This window comes from Buteo buteo, chromosome 19, assembly GCF_964188355.1.
Source record: "Buteo buteo chromosome 19, bButBut1.hap1.1, whole genome shotgun sequence".
In the NCBI taxonomy this organism is placed as follows: Eukaryota; Metazoa; Chordata; class Aves; order Accipitriformes; family Accipitridae; genus Buteo; species Buteo buteo.
Genome location: NC_134189.1, coordinates 10,968,865 through 10,987,950, shown reverse-complemented (window position 1 = coordinate 10,987,950; position 19,086 = coordinate 10,968,865). Strand labels below are relative to the sequence as shown.

The 19,086-nt window shown below is 38.7% G+C and overlaps 1 protein-coding gene across 3 annotated transcripts in view; it reads left to right on the top strand.

The window, feature by feature from the left end:
• The window catches only part of FGD4 (FYVE, RhoGEF and PH domain containing 4), a 106,305-nt gene that overhangs the window by 14,802 nt on the left and 72,417 nt on the right, over positions 1 to 19,086 (top strand). Inside the window, exon 1 of one of the 3 annotated variants that reach the window (XM_075050910.1) lies at positions 9,559 to 9,675. The exons of 1 other annotated variant lie outside the window; for it this stretch is intronic. Coding sequence is in view for 1 of the 2 variants with exons in the window: in XM_075050909.1 (XP_074907010.1) it covers positions 18,342 to 18,351 (10 nt within the window). In the remaining variant the exon portion in view is untranslated. Of the gene's footprint in view, positions 1 to 9,558; positions 9,676 to 18,300; positions 18,352 to 19,086 lie in introns of those variants that run through there. One more of the 3 variants, XM_075050909.1, reaches the window with a different exon arrangement.

Here is a 19,086-nt window from a genome sequence, read left to right as displayed (position 1 = left end):
ATGGAAAACTGGCTGACATGGAAAAGAACTGCATTCAAGATGAATGTTCATACATTGAACTTTTTTGAACTCTTTGAAACTCTTGATAACTGACCTACAACCAGTAAACCAGGTTTAGTTTCTCTAAAGTTTAGTTTAATTGTGAATCCTTTGCAAATACTCTGTGCCTGGTAATGCTATGATTCAATAGAAATGGTTGTGCTGAGTAAATTGGCCATGTGATATGAAAGGTAAGGGGATTTCTATCCTATCAGCTGTATATTTATATCTAATCAGACCTGGTCTTTTTTATGTTCAAGGTGAAAGAAATATGACCAGGTAGAACATAGGTTTGGTTCCCACAGAATTCATTCAAAAGATCTCCCTTTCACAGATTAATCTGTGATTAATCATAAAATGGTTGTATTTAGCAGTAGCTTAGCATGTTAGTTTTCTATTCTTAGTTCAAAGTCTAGAATGAAAACAGAGCAATTTACCTGCCTATTTCTTTCTTTGTGAGTGGCTAACTTGGAGCTGGAAATCAACAACAAAAATTTGGAATTGAGGATAAACTGCCTATGGAAATGGATAAAGATGATTATTGCGGTGAAAGACTCTTAACCTTTTAGTGGTCAGAATTCCTTTTGCTTTAATTCCTGCACCATCCTTTTCATACGTGGAGTGCAGTTACTTACACTGAATAGGGGAGCCTTTCTAAAACTTGGTTTTGCTTTCTGCTTCCATGGCAACAGATGCCCTTACAAAAAAGCAAGTGCAAATGCAACCTTCTTCTCATTTTTCCAGGCTCTAAGTAACTTAGCTCTTCACAGTTGCCTTCAGAGACTGCTCCGACAGCTTAGTGAATCCAGCTCTGAATCTGTCAGTGAATCTGCTGATGGTTGGAAAAATAAATTTGTCTCAGCAACTTTCTGTCCTGTCCCCCCTCCTTATGACTGAGCAGCATAACAAGAAATGATGTACAAGCTAATGGCTATATTTTTTGGACATAAGCAGATGTACTTGTCAAGTGTGCTTCCATCTAAAAAAGAACAAATGATCCCTAGGACTGTTTTGTCAAATTGTAGGCCAAAAAACTGGTTCCTGAACTATATCATGTCCAAAATTAGTAAAAACATCTGACCCAAGGTTTTGAATTAAGTGTGCCACTATACTAAAGCCACTTAAAAATTGTACTTCATCTATCCCAAGTATATCTTGTTGCCCACTTCAAATCATTGACCTGACTGGGAAAGTCAGCCCTGGTTTTACTAAATTATCGCGCTGAGCAATCAGCAGTAGCCCTCAGGACGGTGAACATAATTCTCAAGATGTCATGGAGCAATCTGAGATCAATGGCACCATTGGCTGACCATTTCACACGACTGAAATCTTCTATTTGTCTGCAGTTGGGCATTGTCTGGCTGCTGTTAGATTTCTGGGATTTTAAGGGAGAACTGTGGGCTATTTTTCAAGTGAGATGGAAAACCTGTATTTTTTTGGTCTCATTGAAATAAGTGTCTTGATATTCCAAGTAGAAATATTTTCATGGTTTAATTTTTTAAAAACCAAAGCAACCTATTGTAGATACCCAAGATTTTGATCAGATACTGGGTCTGTGTTGCTAATATAATACCTAAATTTTGATTTTATTTTCAAGCAGCTCTGTATTATAGCAGGTAATAATACAGTTTTGAAAGGATTGAGACTCTTTACAACTTATTTCTTCCTTTGTAATGTTCTCATTTGGATATGTATTTTTCATCTCAGGAGCAAATCATCAGCCTTCAAAGGTTTTGCAAATATTTCCTTTCATAAAATATTTTTGACCTATTTGTTGTAGTCTGTATGATGGGTATAGTTTTACTTCCTGAATTGTCTTCTATGCAGAAGAAACCTTAAAGAATCAGTAGCACTCCCTATCCTTTCAAAAAGCAGGAAGCAGCTACTATTATTATTAGATTGATACCTCTATCTTATTGGACAATAAGTTTTAAAGTTTCATGTTGCTGTATAAACCACTCAAAAAGACTATGGTGCACAAGATTGAAGGTGATGTTTCTATATATATTTTTAGGGTGTTTTCACACCACAGACTGTTAAGTTAGAGAAACCAGAACTACTTAGCTGGTTATCACTTTTGGACTGCTCTGCTAATACTGAGACTGCTTCGACAGCATTGTGGTGAAGGGACATCCTGCAAAAACATTGACCTCGTGTACAATGAATACAAGATGTTTCAGCTGCAGGGCTATTCCAAAACTGTTTGATATGATCTCATTACTATAATACTTGTGAAACTGAGAAGAAATTACTGGAAGCTGTGGTCTCTTTTGTGTCCTGGATTTCCTATGAAAATGACTCTTCCTTCAGCCAAATACCTGGAGTAAGTTAAAGCGTATTTATGACAATCTCTTAAGTATTTTCACTGTGGATGCCTTGCTTTAAAGATAAACTGGCAAGGATTAGGCATCTTAGAAAGACGTGGCCCTCAGGTATGGGCGACAAAAATCCCACTTGTTACTGATGTCAGCTCAGGCTTTCCTATAGAAATGATAGGCAGGGCTCAGCAGGCAACAAAACTGCTCTGTAAGGAATGGTGAAGTGCAGTCTAACAATATATTCTTCTGGTAGCCACAGAAGTGTGTTTTCTGTCCATCCAGACAGACTTTTAATGTTCGCTTAAGTATCTACTTTCTGGAGCATGTTACACATGCAGAGTGCAACAGTAAGAGTGAAGGGGAGGTGTTCTGAGTTTGTGTTGGTTCTTGGCATCTTCCTGTGAGTCCCTAGATAGGAGCAAATTAGTATGAGAGGATATATCAGAAGGCAGGAGCAAAGCTCTCACTTTGAAAAAACAGTATATTCATAAAGTAACTGAAAAAGTGCAGTATTCTGGTGAACAAAAGCTCTTCATCATTTTAGCCTTGAAAGCCACAAAAGGAAGCGAGCCCTTCAGCGCGTAGATGTGCAGCCACCTTGGGTGTTGGTGTTGAGGTTGTGAGCAGGAAGTCAGTTAGGTGTAGAGAGAAATATCTTTTGACCTAAGGAGAAGAAATGAATCCATAATTTCTTAACAAATGCTCTTAGATGTCTTCACTGGTAAGTAAATAAATTACTGTGAACAGACAAAAGTGCTTCAGAATAAGGGTATGGTATGGGTGTCATAATTTTCCACAGTGCATTTTTACTTAAGGCAGATATTTAGTGTAGTGGATACTTAAGTGAAAAAGTAGTTGGGGATTTGTTTACCTACAAACATTAAAAAGCAAAAATAATAATAAAAAAGATTTAAACTGTATTCTATTCTGCTGACAGTGTTATAGAGAATTAAAATAGCCTTTTAAATTCCTGCCTGTAGTTAATTAGGATTGATTGTCTGTTTCTAAATCATGCATAGGGAAAGCAGAAGTATTGCTCAGTGTGGTTAATCAGAGAGTTGTGAGAGCAAGGTGGAAAGTGTTCCATTCTACAGCCAGGATTTTCTGTTCAAATGTAATAGCTAAATAGCCTGTTTTTCTGAGGTGCTGAGTTTGAGCTCTTCTGAAAACCAGTTCACTAATTTACAAGTCTAAATACTGGATTTGTATTTCTAACTTTAGGCAAACCAACAGATTCTGGTATATAATTTGAAAGATCAGTAACGGTAAGTACATTCCTAGGTATTGTGGCTATTTTTGGAAATCCAACAGAAGTACATATCATCTATTAAAAAAAGTTTGCCTGCAGCTTTTCAGAGTGTTAAATTGTCAGTAAGAGCAAAATGTAACCTGGGCAAATGGCATCTGCAGACAGCTGAGGTTTGTGCTGCAGTGAAAATGTGAGGTCTAGAATGCAGTAATTAGAGACAGTCGTCAATACTTGTTAATGAAGGCAGTGCTTGTGATCTGTCTTTGAAGGGGGAGCAGAGCAGTGCTGCCCTTCCTGCAGTGCCTTATTGACCTGTGACAGCAGCCGCTCTCTGCTTGCATGGCTCATCCATGGAATAATTGGCATGCTTTGTTTAAGACTAAACCCCCTGTTTTCTCAAACTGCCAGAAGTAGTGCAAGAAAAATGGAAGACATTTATGACTGCAAGGGCTATGTCTGGATACATTGCAAGTATGCGCAATTACAAGGTTTTTTTGGTGGGATTTACAAGCTCTAATTGCTGCCTTTTAAGAACAATTTTCACTTTATTTTTAAACGTAGCTTTGATTTTTGTTCAGCCTAACAGGGTTTTACACCTCATAACTTGAAGGAGAAGTATTTAATCTGTGAACTGCTTGCTGCTGTGGTAGGATAAATGAAATATGAGGTGTTTGGCAGACAAGCTTTAGACATTCTTCAAGTGATGTAAAAAACTCTCTGAGAAAGATTGCTGCCGTGTAATTCCGTTAACTGTATGGGACGCCTATGCAGTAGTCAGGCATGGTACTGCCCTTGAATTTGCATTTTGTCCACTCCTTTATTTGTGCTGTTCCCATGAACTCTTTTTCTGCTTTTTTTTCTGGGATGCCAGCTTCTAGGAGGTGATCAGAATAGTCGGCTTGTGGCAGTAACCTCTTCTTTATTGTAGCTGTCAGAGCGAGTTTGCCAGGATCAAAGATGGAGAAAGGGTTTCTATTAGAAAATGAGTCTTGGCATGGCATTTCTTTTAAGGCTATTCTAAATCTGGCTTGAGATGAAGAATGTGTCACTGAGGTCTCTGTTACACTGTTTAGTTCCACAGTTACAGAAGAAAGTACCAAAGATGGAGAGCTGTTCATTTTCCCATGAAAGAGAAAAGCTGCTACTTTTTTCCTTTTGGAGCAAGGTAAATGAAAGTGTGAACTTTCAGGAATTCCTCTATGAAACATTAGTAAATCATTTTGACCAGTTTTATTCAAGGTAGGTACACTGCTGTGAACAAGAAGAACTAGTACAAAACCCAAATTCTGCTTCTTCAATTTATCCTGGTTGTTATGTTTATTAGCATGATTTGGTAGTGACCAAGGCTGTCCTCAGAAACTCTTAGAGCAGTGTATAAACATGCTAGGTAAGGTCATGATATAGTGCAGTACTCCCAGAGCAAAATGTCCCTTCCTGCTGATTCCTGGGCTTGCAGTGTTCATGGTTCCCGACTCTGTCACTTGCAAGCCTACGTTGACGTATATGGATTCACTTTTTTTTATTCTTTAAAAAAGCTTCAGATATTTAAAATATTTTCTTTCTTAATTAATACTGAGAACAATGACCATTTAAAATATTGCTAGTATTTTAATGGAAAAGAATTTTTGGAAATGACTTCTGTCAGGACTGCTCTAACTTGATAGTTGCAAGATGGTGCAGTGACAGACCACTGGTGCTAATGGTGAGCTTTAGATTGCCAGCCTAATCTGACAGACATTTAAAACTTCTTTGCTGTAATGTTTACAGGATGCCCACGTAAACTTTAGTGGGGTTGAGCTGCTGGTATGTTGAAACCAGTTCTAGACCTGTATTTATCAATGGCTTGTTTTGTAGATGTTTGTTCTGATGTTTACAGTCCTTTATGTTTTCTGCACTGAACTTAGTATGGTGTGATCTTGATCTTAATGTGGAGGCTACTCCAAATATTGCTTCTGTGTTCACAGATAGAAGGTTGTGAATTCAGCCAAGCAGGGGCTATAGGAGAGGTGTCTTTTACACTGGTACGGCTGGGGAGAGAAAAAAGGGTAGGAAGTCAAGCTTTTGAGTACACTGAACTTCACCAAAATTGAATGTTGCAGTTCAGGCTGATTTTTCCCTCTTTCTCTCTCTGGTAAATCTGCTTGCAGTACTTAACTTTAAGTGCAGCTGGGGCCTTGTTTGGGAAAGCGTAACCTCAAAGCACAAGTCTTGTATGACTAAAGAATGAGCTATATTGGGTCTATCTGTTTGTACTGTTTGACAGATGAAAAGCCTTATTTAGGTTTAGATGCTTCCTCTCTGCTGCCTTGATGGAACCATGAAGCCCTCCTTCAACGGGACTGTGTGTGCTTTGAAGTAAGGAGGGAAGAAAATGATGCTTTAAACAAGGCGTTTGTGTTCTTACAGGAGTTCTGGGAACACAGTGGAAAGAACTGATGTTCTGAGTATGAAATACCATTTTCAATGGAAAATGTTTGCTTAGAAGAAAGTATATTAAAATTATATTGCTAATTCCCATTCTGTAAATTTTACAGAAGCCAGGCATAGGGGGAGGAGAGTGAGTTCAGTTTTGTTTTTGTAAATCCAAAGAACAAAGCAGAGTTGACTGATATTGTTTCTAGTAGAAGTGTTGTCTGTTACGCATAAAAAAACCCCTTCCCTTCTTCCTAAGCTGCTTCTTGTGTGTCTAAAGTAACTGGGATGAACCAAGCTACCTACATTCAGAAAACTGTAAAAATGTCCGCTTGTGCCAATCCTATATTCACTTCTTTTGTAAACTTATCAAATGGGACTTCAGAATTCTTAGTAATAAGCACGTATTATCTCTGTATTAACTTTGACAGTGAACCCAGAAATATTCAGTTTTGGCATTAGTCAGGTATATGACCCCAGGGCCTGCAACAGTCTCGGGTAAAACTGTAAACACCACAGTTGTTAGCTGAAGTTTGTAGCTGTAATGTGCTTTAAGAAGGAAAAAGGGATGGAAAGGAAAAATGCAAGTTCTTTCCAAGCACAGAGTGCAGGTTTTAAGTACCTTGTAAATCCTGCGTTGCATTGCTATTCTGCAGTCTGCTCAGCAAGGCCTTTGCAAGAGGCTTAAGTGTTGCTTTTGCCATACTTCTTCCACCCTTTCTTCCATGGGCTGCAGGCTGTGGAGGAAGAAGTGCGGGGTTAGTAGTGTGAGTAGGATGTAGAGTGTGTTCATGTGCTTCTATGTGGAGGAGAGTGCTGATACTCAGACAGACATGCAGCAAAGGAAAGGAGTGTATTGAGGTAGAGCGGATTGGAAGAACGGATAAAAGAGAACAGAAAAGGTTATGTGTGAGGTGATAGGGTAAGTGGAGTAGGTAAGAAGGTAGACAGTCTAGCAGTTGTCCTTTCTGTGTAGAATGACTTATCTCCTTTGAAGTTTGGTTTGGAAGCAAACATGTAGGTTCTACTTTGATTGAATTCGGCAGCTAAACATGCTTGCACGCTATTTATTGTCAGAACCCAAATGAATCATGTGGAGTTCTAACGTTCTCGTCTTTCTGGCTTATTTATACACAATGGGAAATATGCCAAGTTTGTTCAGTTTTTAGACTTACAGCTCAATACCTTTCAGTTTCCGTACTCAGCCTCAGTTGCTGCTGCGCCCTTCCCCAAGCTGTTGTAGAAGGTGTGAAAGCAGCCAGCCTGCTCCTTCTGTGCAGCTGATGGCCCTCTGATCCTCCTGGTGGCAACCTTTCCAGAAAGGTCAGTCTACTAAGGTGATTCTGTCATGAGCTTTCCCCCTCCCTTTTTTTCCCGTTGTCTTTACTTCCGATTCCTTTAATGATCCGGTTCAGGGCTTGCCAGATATTGCTTTGTACAAGGCACTGGCAGGCTTAAAAGTTAATGTTCTCTCCTGACCTCCTGCGACTATTGGAAGTCCCTTTATCTGAGTTGTCTGCCATAGTTCGTGAAGTCCCAGCTCTTGGTCATTTTTTTGCATCAGACTGCACTGTAACTGTGAGATCTGTGGAGCATAGACTGTGGTATGCAGCACTAACTGCAACGCAAATCAATTCTGATGAAATACAGTCTTTATGTAGTGGAGGTTCCCAGTGATCAGAGAACAGCTTGTTTCTTTGTGAAACTTGACTTGTGTCCAGTTTATCAAAAAAACCCCAGACAACGAAAACCAAACTTTATTTCTCTGTAATAGTCAGAATGAAACTGGTGAGCCAATGTCAGCATGTGTAATTAGGTTTATTTTTAAAACTTCCTTCTTTGTCTTGAATTTATTCCAGATACGTATTCTTATCTTCATACCTTTGGAAGATACAGCAAGTGTTTGATAGATAACTGTAAACTTCATAAACTTTCTTTGATCTCTTGCACATCTTGACACTTGAACTTTTAAATATCATTGTTTTATATGTATGTGTACCAGAGGAAAGGATTGGCTAAGAAACACATCTTCTGTTAAGAAGGCATTTTTTAACTGACTTGTGCAGTGGGAATGTTAAATTCTTTTTTTTTAAGTTGCTCTCAAATGTAGTCAAGGCACTCTGTACTTATGACAAACCTCTTTGGTGTCCTGTTGTGTCTTTAGTTTTTCTCTCTCATTCTGTGTGCCTAGATATGATTCTTGAGGCTGAAGTAGGATTTTGAGGTTCCTGTTTTGTGGGCCAGTTTGTTCTACAAATAGAAAAGTAAACGGCTGGCTGGCCGCTCTTTCAGCAGGAAGTGTATACCGCCTTAGAGATTTGTCTGACCATCGCTGAAACTAACAGCCATGCTGATTGCTCTGAAACAGCAGTGAAATACAATAACCATGATTGAATTCCTTCTGTTGTGATAATGGTGGAGCGGAATGCTATAAAATAATGAACTGTCAGGTAGCAGTAGAATTTTGCCCCTTTTTTAGTATAATGTTTGTTGTTTCCAGTGGCTTCTACTTATTGTCATGCTTGTTACATAGATATTTAAGCTTTTATAACAATACCTGATGATAGTCATCTAGTCTTCTGGCAAATAACCACCTTCAGTGTGGAGCAGCTCCCCACACATACTGGTCACCCTTGTAACTACAGAGGAACAAAATTACATCTGCCTGTTCCCTCAGAACTGGTAAATTTTAGATCATTCGGTTGCTTCCGATTCAAGAGAACGGGTAGCAGAACTTCTGGCTAAAAGTTTATAGGCAGGAATAAATGTTTCCTGGTTGTCTTGAGTGGTTAAAATAAGTGTCAGCTGGTCCTGGGGGTGTTAAAGGACATGACACTGTGCTTGTGGATCTGGGTTTCTTCCTGCACCTGTCTTTTTGCTATGCTTTTTCCAACTGATGCTGTATGAGATATATTTGAAACCTAAGTGCAGATGTTACATAATGAATTACTTTTTTTGTACATTTGGGCACCTTTGCATCACTTCTTCCTTTTCCTTTATCATCTGTTTGAGGGGGTTCCTGTTAAACACTCAGAAATATCACAAAGGTGGTTTGATCATCCTTCACGTCACTTTTGATATCAATGCTATGCCATCCAGACCGATTGTTTAAAAAAAAAAAAAAATCTGAAAAAAAAGTCATACTTTTATAGTTTAGTTGCAAGCACACTATTATGTGGGGAAAACCTTGATACTTTTTCTTGGGTTGCTTTTTTACTGGATTTAGCCCTTTTCAGTCCTAAAATACTTGGAAGTATGCTTATCAGTAATGCTTCTGTAAAATCTCAAGAGAGAGCAGTGCTGAGAGCCCTGTACATGAATAATCTTAAAATACTCAGGGAAATTTTATATCTGCTGTCTTCCCAGAAGCATCATGCATCACCCAATAAAAATAGATTTGTGATGATACAGTAGTAGCAACGTTCTCAGTTTAGAAGTTGTTCCCTTTGGAGTGGGATGTGCGGAACTGAATTCAAATGGGCACATGGGAGACTGGCAACTCTGTGGGTAGAGATGTGAGCAGGAAAAAAGCAACATTAGTTGCATTTTTGGAATAGCTGTTTTGATGATGAACCTGGGAAATCAGGAGATGACTTTTAACAAAATCCCTGGTATCCTGGAAGTTGCTCTCTTCTCCATGGAATTTTTCCTTACAAGGTCAGTACTTAAACTCCCTGGTGACATTTTTCGAATATACTTTTAGAACAGCTAACTCTTTAAACTTGGCAGGGGCAAGCAGCTGCAGCCCTAAAATGATCTTTGGCAATTGACTACTGCTTTCCCCAGCTGGCAAGTTTTCCTGTTGTTTTCCTCTTTCCTTTTGTGTCAGGCTGTTGATGATATTTGTTTGTCCTGTAATGGGAAAGCAGTTTCCTCCATTCCATATTAGAACAAAGTCTGATTTTTATTTTGATTCCTGTGTCACTTTCCCCCACACCCCCTCATGTAGCTGCTTAAAAACACCATGGGTGCCATCCAGAACTGCGAGTTCATTTTTCTTGCTTCATAAGTATCTGCACAGCCTCAAGTAATTACTGATTGTTTCCTCCTTGTACATTCGTAGTCAGTGGGATTATTAATGCTATGGTTACCCACACAGAAGTCTGCACAGAGAATTAAAGAATAAGTTGAGGACAAAAAATTCATTGTAGAGCCAAAGAATTTGAACTCGGATTTCTTGAAGTAATTCAGTAGCTTACTATCAGACTTGTTTTCTTTTGTCATGGAATTTTTGATGTTTTAAATTCTCCATGTAGGATATAATATAGTAATTCCTTCATTAATTCCTGTTTGGCTTGCAGTGTTTCCCAGGTTTTGTCACAGATAGCTTCCTGTTTTCTTGGTTCAAAGCATCTCTAAGACAAACGCAGATATCTGTAAACTGTTTGTGCACTTGGATGTGAGGACGACACTGTGGTAGTGTGAACTTTCTTCTTTGAAAGATTAACGTTCCCTGTGGTCCATTCTAGTTTTTAATGGAGCTCATTTATCTCATAAAAGGTGAAGCCACCTTTCTGAATCAAAGGGTTTATTAAACTAACTTTTACATGTTTTTTGTAGTATGGTCTTGATAATCTATGATCTCTTGTCTAAGATGAATCTTTCTATTGCCCCAGACTACTCCTGTAAGTTATTCCTCTCTACCCTCAATAAACTATTTAAGAATTAATAGTTAGACTTAAGTAAGAATTCCAGATGAGTGAAAGAGTCCAAATTAGTTTTTTCTGAGGTATGAACTGCGTTGTTTTATGGGATATTTTAGCAGCTGTGAGTATTGTTAGTTTCCAAATTCATGACACATGTGATCTTCCAGGGAATTGGCTTCTGACTTTAGCTAAAATCCAGGGTGGTGGTGCGCTACATCCATGGAAATTGTATGCACACTTATTTTCTGTGAATAATGATAAATCGATATTGCTATTATTTATGCTTTCCTGCTTCTTTCTAATCCCAACCTTGCTTCCCCCCCCAAATAAAAGACAAAGAATCCAAACCTAACACGTTAATCTGACATTTAGTATTATTTTTATACAAATAGTTGTGCCATGCCTTCATACACCAAAAATGTAAAAATTCTTTCCATTCTATGAAGTTATTGAACTCCAAAACTCTTCAAAGGACCTTTTGGGAAAGAAACCCACGGAAACAGTTTTGCAAAGTTCTTCTTGGCTCTTTCTTGTTTATATTTTCTTTGTCACATACACAAACAGTTCAGGGCAGAGAAAAACTTAAAACACTTGAAACTCAGCAGATGAAGAAAGATAGTGACTAACAGTTACTGATGACATTCTTGTGGTACTTTAACACTGTGGAAATTGCTTTACTTGGAGTATAATTTAAACTGTGGTGTTTGAGCTTGGAGGAGGAGCCACGTCATCCTACTGTACTTAACATTTTTGGAGTGTTGCCCTTTGGGTAGGGACAAGATGGTCAGACAGTGATTCTGGGGATGGCTCTGGCTCCCAAAGCAATTTTAGTAGTCCTCTGGAGGACACTGGTCAATTGATAGGCCAGCCAAATTGCAATTATTGCCTGGAAGAGAGGGAAAGGAGAGGAATTCCTTTTTCCTGGGTTAATACTGGGGCTGATACTGTTCCATGTTGTCATTAACTACCTGGACAAGGGACAGGAGGGCATTCTCAGCAAGTTTGTGGATGATACTAAATGGGGTGGAAGCAGTTGATATAGGTAGTGTAGGGATGCTTTTCAGAAGGACTTTGTCAGGCTGGAAAAACGGATTGAGAGAAACCTCATGCAGTTCATCATGGACAAATGGAAGTTTTAGTATCTGGGTTGGAAAATCTCAGTGCAATAGTACAGGCTGGTGGTTGGAGAGCAGTGCTGCAGAAAAGGACATGGGGAGCTGGTGAAGAGGAGGAATGTGAGTCGGCAGTGTGCCCTTGTGGTGAAACAGGACCAACTGCAGCAGGTCAAGGCAAGTGAGTCTTCCAGTGACGGTTCTGTACCTGTCAAACCACATCTGGAATACTGTGTCCAGTTCTGGGCTCCCTGGTGCAAGGAAGATGCTGACGAACTGGAGCAAGTATGAGCGGGGTCTGACACGTATGACATAAGACCCTGACAGAACTGGGTTTGTCCAGAAGAGACATCTATGGAGTAACTACTATTTTCTGTCACCTAATGGGGGGATACAGAGGTGATGGAGACAGACTCTTAGACATGAACAATGTTAGCATAAGAGGCAACAGATGCAACTGCAACAAGTGAAATTCCAACTACACATCAGGGGAAGAAAAATTTGGCATCAGGGTGGTCAAACACTGGAAGGGGTGTCCAGAGGGCCTGCGAGATCTCCATCCTTGGAGGCACCCAGAGCTCAACTGCCAAGGCCTTGAGCAACTTGATCTAAGCTGGCCCTACTCTGAGCAGGGCAGATGACCTTAGAGGTTCCTTCAAAACTAAGTTACTGTATGAGCTGAGGTAGGGGGAAGAGCGGCTTGAACCAGATGGGGTCTGACAACACTTGTTAGATTGCCTGTTGTGATCTGCAAATGTTCCTGTAAGAGTGTAGATGCCTGACTGCTTAGCTGGAAAAATAAATGGCCCAAAGCATACAGACTGTTTCCTTTTCTTTTATTTTTTTCTTACTTCATTCAATACTATGTACTAACACTTAGGGAAGTGATTGTCTTACTGCTGTAAGACAGTAAGAATATGTATGATGGGAGGGGGCTGAACTGAAGAAGCTCTTACTGAAATAGTCTTTGTCATTGGCTGCTGTTCTGTGTAAGGCAGATAAAGTAGTTGTTTTGCCTCCTACAGAAAAGAAAGAAGCACAAACTTCTTTGTCTTGGATAGCAAAAGAAACCATGCAGGCTGTTGTAGTTGTAATTCATGCTCCCTCTACTTCAGCACCTTAGCTGCAAGAGCTTTTCTCCTGTGGATGATTTTATTTGCCTTCTATATCTTCATTTTGTAAGGAAGTTATTCAATTATGTACTCATTGAATGTATCATATAGTATGTCATATTATACCTTGAGACATCTTCCTTAGTCTTTTGGTTACTGAGGTGGTCTGTCCTGAAGGAACTATAGACTTAATATAAAATTTCTTCTTGAACAGTCATTTTTCATTTTTCCTTCTAGGTGTCCAGGTACATAATAAAATGCCAGATAAGACGATAATGCGCTTTAGGATCCAACTCTTGCAAAAGTGGATTCCTCAAATGGGAGCAGCAAATACAAGCCTGTTATAGCTGGGTATTTAGTAGCTTGATTTTTTTAATTGATTGCCCAGCTTCAGGCATGCGCTTTGAAAGTCTTTTATAAGAATATCATCATACAGACAAATAATTTCAGTTCTGGAAGAGATAAGTCATCATTTACACACACACACACACACACACCCACCCATCTCCAGTCAGTCATGGTAATTGATAGAAAGACTCAACAATCTATTCTGACAAATGAAAAGCCTAGGACATGTTGCAATACCATAAATATGTTCGAGTCCTGTTCAGAAAAGATCAAAGAAATCCTTGGAAAAGGCAGAGCTGACTGGGTTGGTTTTGGTTGTTTTTTTTTGTTTGTTTGGGTTTGGTTTTCTTTTTGTGGTTTGTAAAGGCTTTATTTTTTTATTATGATTTTTTAAAGGTGTGATCGTATACCACAGAGCTCTTCTGGCTGCATTACATCTTTCCATGTGCAACTGATTTCAAAGTCATGATGAGGATGTCCTAAACCGTAAAAAGATTAGGAAGCAGCTAAAGAATAAGTAGCAATGTTTGCACTCCAAAATGGTGAGGCAGAGTCATGCGTGTATGTGGCCATGGACTTGGCAAAATGCAGGACATTTGTTCAGAATCTGTAGTAAAGGGAGAGGGACCCAAATGAAAGTGGGTTGGGTTTTTGTGGTTTTTTGTTGTTGTTTTGTTGTTTTTTGTTGTTGTTGTTGTTTTTTATGGCATTGATCACCTAAACACTTCTGTATTTAAAAACAAATTTTAAAAAAATTTCCAGTGTGTATTTGCTGAATAGTAATGTAGATAGCACAAAGGTTTTGGCATGAAGTAAACTTAAAAAGCTTTTGTGCTTGTTTAGCTCTGTGAGCTATTTCCAGTTTACTTGGGTCTTGCTGCATGAAAAAGTCTTGTGTGCTGCCACTGCTGATCAGTATAATTCACCATTTTAATTTAGAGGGACATACACAGAACATACAAGTGTACGGACAATCAGATGTTGACAACCTGATGTGATTTGAACATGATAAATAATAACTCTGCAGGGCCTGGCTTGTTTTAGATTTAAAAACCAAACCAACAAACAGCCTCCCCACTGCCCCCCAACCCTCACCTCCTCTGAAATGAAAACAAGCTTCTCCACTTAATGTGCACATCAGTATTCTCTAGCAGCTCCTCTTTTCCTTTAGCTTTCTTGCTTGCAAACCTGTGAACCAAATGATGGACTGGATGAGCTTCAGTTTTTATTATCAAAATTTTCTGTTGCAAGGAGTTAGCTTTTTTTTTTTTTCTTACTGGCTGTTTTACTGAAATTGGATGTTGGGTAGATGAGTCTACAATTCTGGAAAGCAACTGTTTCTTGAATACCTGAGGCTTTGTCCCTTAGCTGTGATGTAGTGCATGAGTGACAACATCTAAAAAGGGAATACTCATTCATCTTGGTTGTTTATTAAAAAAAGTAAGTTTATTGAATATAATCAAACATAGCTATTGTTTTGTTATTGCCCTGGAAATAGGAGAGACGTGGTGTGAACATGGAAAAATTCCTCTGAACACACATAACATTTTTGCTTAATTGGGGTTAGAGGTTGGTAGTCTTCCTAAAATACAGGCCCTTGGCAGACTTTAGTTTCAAAATTCGATGAAGATAGGTGCTTTCAGAGGGGGGAAGGAAAATAGCAAGAATGTTTGCCATCATGTGCTGTACTCATGTAGGCTTCCTGTGTATCCCAAGAGAACTTCTCAGATCTTTCTGCTCTCAAATCTAAACAACATAATCCCTCAAATCTCCAGAGAGATTGCTGAGGAAGACAGTAAGGCTTCTTGTGGTTTACAGTGTCCTCATGGTCTAAATAGCTGAAGGAGACTCCAGTCACAGTTATTTCTTTAGTGTGTCCTGAGCTCTTGGTGAAAACAAAATGGTTGAATTTCTCTTTTTGAAATAAAATGTTGAGCAGTCTCTCACTCCGTTCAATAAGCAACATAGGTATTTCTATCTGCCAGCTGCTGCTTTAGAGGGAGGTGGTAAATGTACAGGATGTATATTGTGTTCAGAGGAACACAGTTGTGGTCAGTTTGGCAGTCTTCCCCTGATTCTGTGTTGTGTTGAGTCAACTGAAGTATTTATATCCATTTTTAGCATCACTTTTGATAAATCACAAATGTAGATGCCTTTGGTTTGACAACTGAGTGTCTTGAATTTGGATGTGCTAAATCTACTCTGAGTTGAGGAGTGGGTGCATTTTGGAGGTTATTTCTTTTGGATCATGTAGGACTGCTTTAAAAATTTCTTCTGGGGTTCTCTGTCTCTGTTTTGTAGCTTCCAGGTATGAATGTCACAATTTATTAAAGTCTCTACTTGTTATGGAATAGAGTGACTGATTAATAGCTGAATCTGAAACCTATTAGACTATAGATTTTGCTATATTGTGTACCATCATAGTATAGGATTGCCTTAAAATTAGATTACAATTTACTGAAATAATAGAAATTGTCTATTTGAAGAGACAAAAAAAGTCACTGTCTTACAGTGCAGCCTTAATTATTTGTCATAAAAGGCTTAATGGAAGCTTAAATAAAATAATAGAAGTTTAAATAAATGGCAGTGTAATAAATGATATAATGCTACTGAATTCTAATTGTGGTCCAGATGAGTAAGTGTTCTTTGTAGACTGTCGGATGCAGGTGTTTTCCTGTTGATGACAGCAATCACTCCTAATGGTTATAGTGCTGAAATCAAATGTAACTCTGCAAAATGAAAAGCAAATTTTTTTGTTTCATTCATTTCTGTTCAGCTATCACTTCCTTCTATAACCTGAAGTTGCAGGAAGAAAAAGAGTGTGAAAATTCAGTGTGTCTGCTGTTAAAGTTGCAGGAAGTTGGTAGAAATAACATGACCAAAAAGATCATTATAATTCATACTGAGCCTTCGAATACTAGTTTCAGGGCTTGAAGGAAACGGTGAGAAGAGTTTCTGGGTGAGATAGTGGACAGCATTAGAGATGATTATGTTTAAACTCCTTTTTCTCTGGGAATGCTGAGGATCTTAGCCCAGCTAGTAGTTAGGAGAAAATGAGAGAGTGGTTGACTTATGCTAGTAGCATCAGATGGCTTTCTAGTGAAGAACCATTAAAAAACTATTCATAAATTCATTAGCTGAACTGTCTGGCTGCACTGTATTTTTCTTTCTCTTCTGTTAGGCTGAGGTAGGTGTAGTGCATGCATTTGACGATGTAGTCTTGTCACAGCCATCTTCCCAGGATGGACTAGGCATACCAATTACACTTCATGGCTGAGCATCAGACTGTGTAGTCTCCTACTATTTCTTCCATTCGTGTCTTTCTAGAACTGTCTTATCATTAAATGACAATTTTCTGAAATCTAAATTTTCACACTTCATGAAGCAATAGTGTGGTAGATACATGCTCCACTTTTTATTTTAGCTCAGAGTGCCTCCTGTTTTAAAAAATCGATTTGAGGAGGAGTTACTCCAGTGGGTGTCACTGGAGTCCTCCTAGTGCAGCTGTTTGTGAAAGGCACTGTTTTGCAGGGACCCTTAGCATGTATGGGGCAATTCATCTTGACATTGCAGGCATTTATCCATTTGTTTTTTCTGCTTTGCATTATGATTGTATCTTACTGTTGTGAAAGTCAACAAGGTCTTCAGTAGTTTCTCAAAATAAAATATCAAAAACCCAAACCCCCAAAACTACTGTAAAAGATTTTGTCTTATTATTTGCTTAATTTGTCACTTTTTTATGATTTCAAACTTTTCCCAATATGAGGGCTGCAATACTCTTTCATGTGTCACCTCTGATTTGCTATGATTATTCTTCTGTTGCCAGGAGTTGGGACTTCTAATATATTGGGAGATAGTGATACTAACTGGTTTTTCAAGTAATCCTTTTCTGCAGCTGATGGCCTGTGAGTTGTGCTTCTAAAAGGATTCACACATTACAACTTCAAAGGAAGACTGTCTGAAAGAGGCAGTTAATTAGTTACACATGGTCGTTTGTATGACGTAGCTGACACGTTGTGTCTTTGGAAATCTGTTGAAATAGGGTTTTTTTTCTGCATGTAATGTACCCAAAAATGAGCAGTGGAGTATTTAGTGGACTTCTAAAGAAGCTGTGTGGAGCAGGTAGTGTGATGGGTGAGTATGGGTGGTTATCTAGAAAACTTTCTAAGGAAAGCTGCTGGCATCATGTCTGCCTGATGCCATGGGATTTTGTCATATGGGTTCATTATGTTGGTGTGTTGGAAAATGTCAAGTCTTTTATTCTGCCTGAAAATTCTCTAATACCACTTCAGTAATGTAATACTTAATGCAGAAAAGAGTCAGAAGGTTTTGGCAGTCCCTGCTTATGTGTTTCTATGCTGAATTTTGCGTGGCTCAAACGTGTAGCAGTAGAAGGCTCGGAGGCTTTCTGCTGAAGTTGGGTATAAAGACCACAAAGATGAGAAGTAAAAATGAAAGAGCACCAAATGCAAATGATAAGATTGTCCTGTTTATGAGTTTCCTAGTACTGGAAGATAATAAATAACTCACTATTAGACAGTTTAATACAATGAAAAGAGTAGTGAGACTACAAGTGGAAGCATCTTACACAAATCCTTTGTCTGAATTTATTCATGTGTTTCTAGTTCTTCACAAACTAAAACACAGAACTGCTCTTCTACATTGAGTGACAGCCATTCTGCATTGCCAGAGCTGCCCATTATTTTCTTAAGAAGTGAGTGTTCTTAAAAGGTCTTAAAGATGTGACTGGAATGTAGCTTATATAATGTGGAATAGAACACAGCTATAGAGTTCTTGTTATTGATGGCACTGAGTCAAGTGAATCTTGACCTGTAAGGATTTTATTTCTTTTTAAAGAAACATTTTCTTTAAGTGCCCACTCGCACAATCTGCTGTAAGTATGTGTTGAAATATTTCTTGTTGCTTATTTCCTGAGCTATGTCAGTAAGTTATGAAATTCAGAACTTCCTTTTATATATAATGAGTTGATAATGTTCATTCTATGCCCAGTTTAAGGACTGTCTCCTAGATGGGTAGAGTTACTTGCACGAAAACATTGGAATGTAAGGATTTCTGCTCACGGTAATGACGTTCCTATATAAGGCATGGGTAGCTGTAAGTAAACCTCTTTTTGCCTGTTTTTTTTAATAGTTTACTGTTTTTGAAGTAAATTTGTGACCTGTGGGCGAGTCTCAGGAATATTTGAAAATAAAGATACACATAGTTTTCTCATCCTGGCCTGTAGCTGATATACTTAAGATATCTTTTAAAGAATTAGAAGACAGCAGGAGTCAAGTAAGTTCTCCAGTAGCCTGTGATCAAACTTGTCTGTGCAGGAGTGCATTCTGTAGTCTAGATCTAGTTTTTCTGCTAATATCAATAAGAAAGTATGTTTCTTGCCGTCATTGAGGAAGGAGAAGTCATCTGTCAGCATCCAAGGGCAGTTGCACTGAACTGAATTCTCATCGCTAGGATGAGCAGCAGCGGAAGCAGAACTCGAGTGTGTTGATCCAAGGCGGCTATCCCCACAATGAGAAGCTGAATCTTGTGACCTTCCTCACAGCACACGATGGATTTGTGTTCAAATTTGAACTTATTTTCTGACACTTTCCTAACCTTTCCTTCCTATTATTCTGTCACATGCAGTCTGAGAATAGTGATGATCTTTGAGACTATGGATGGGAGGGAAGTGGTGCATGTCACTACAGCCCACCCACATCATTAGCTAGCAGTGCATCACCAAATCTTCTGTTTTCTTGAAAGTAAAGTTTAGATAGTACTTATATCTACTAGAGTGCCTGTATTCTAGCTGTTTAAAATGTAAGTACAGGCAGACTGGATGGAGAGTAT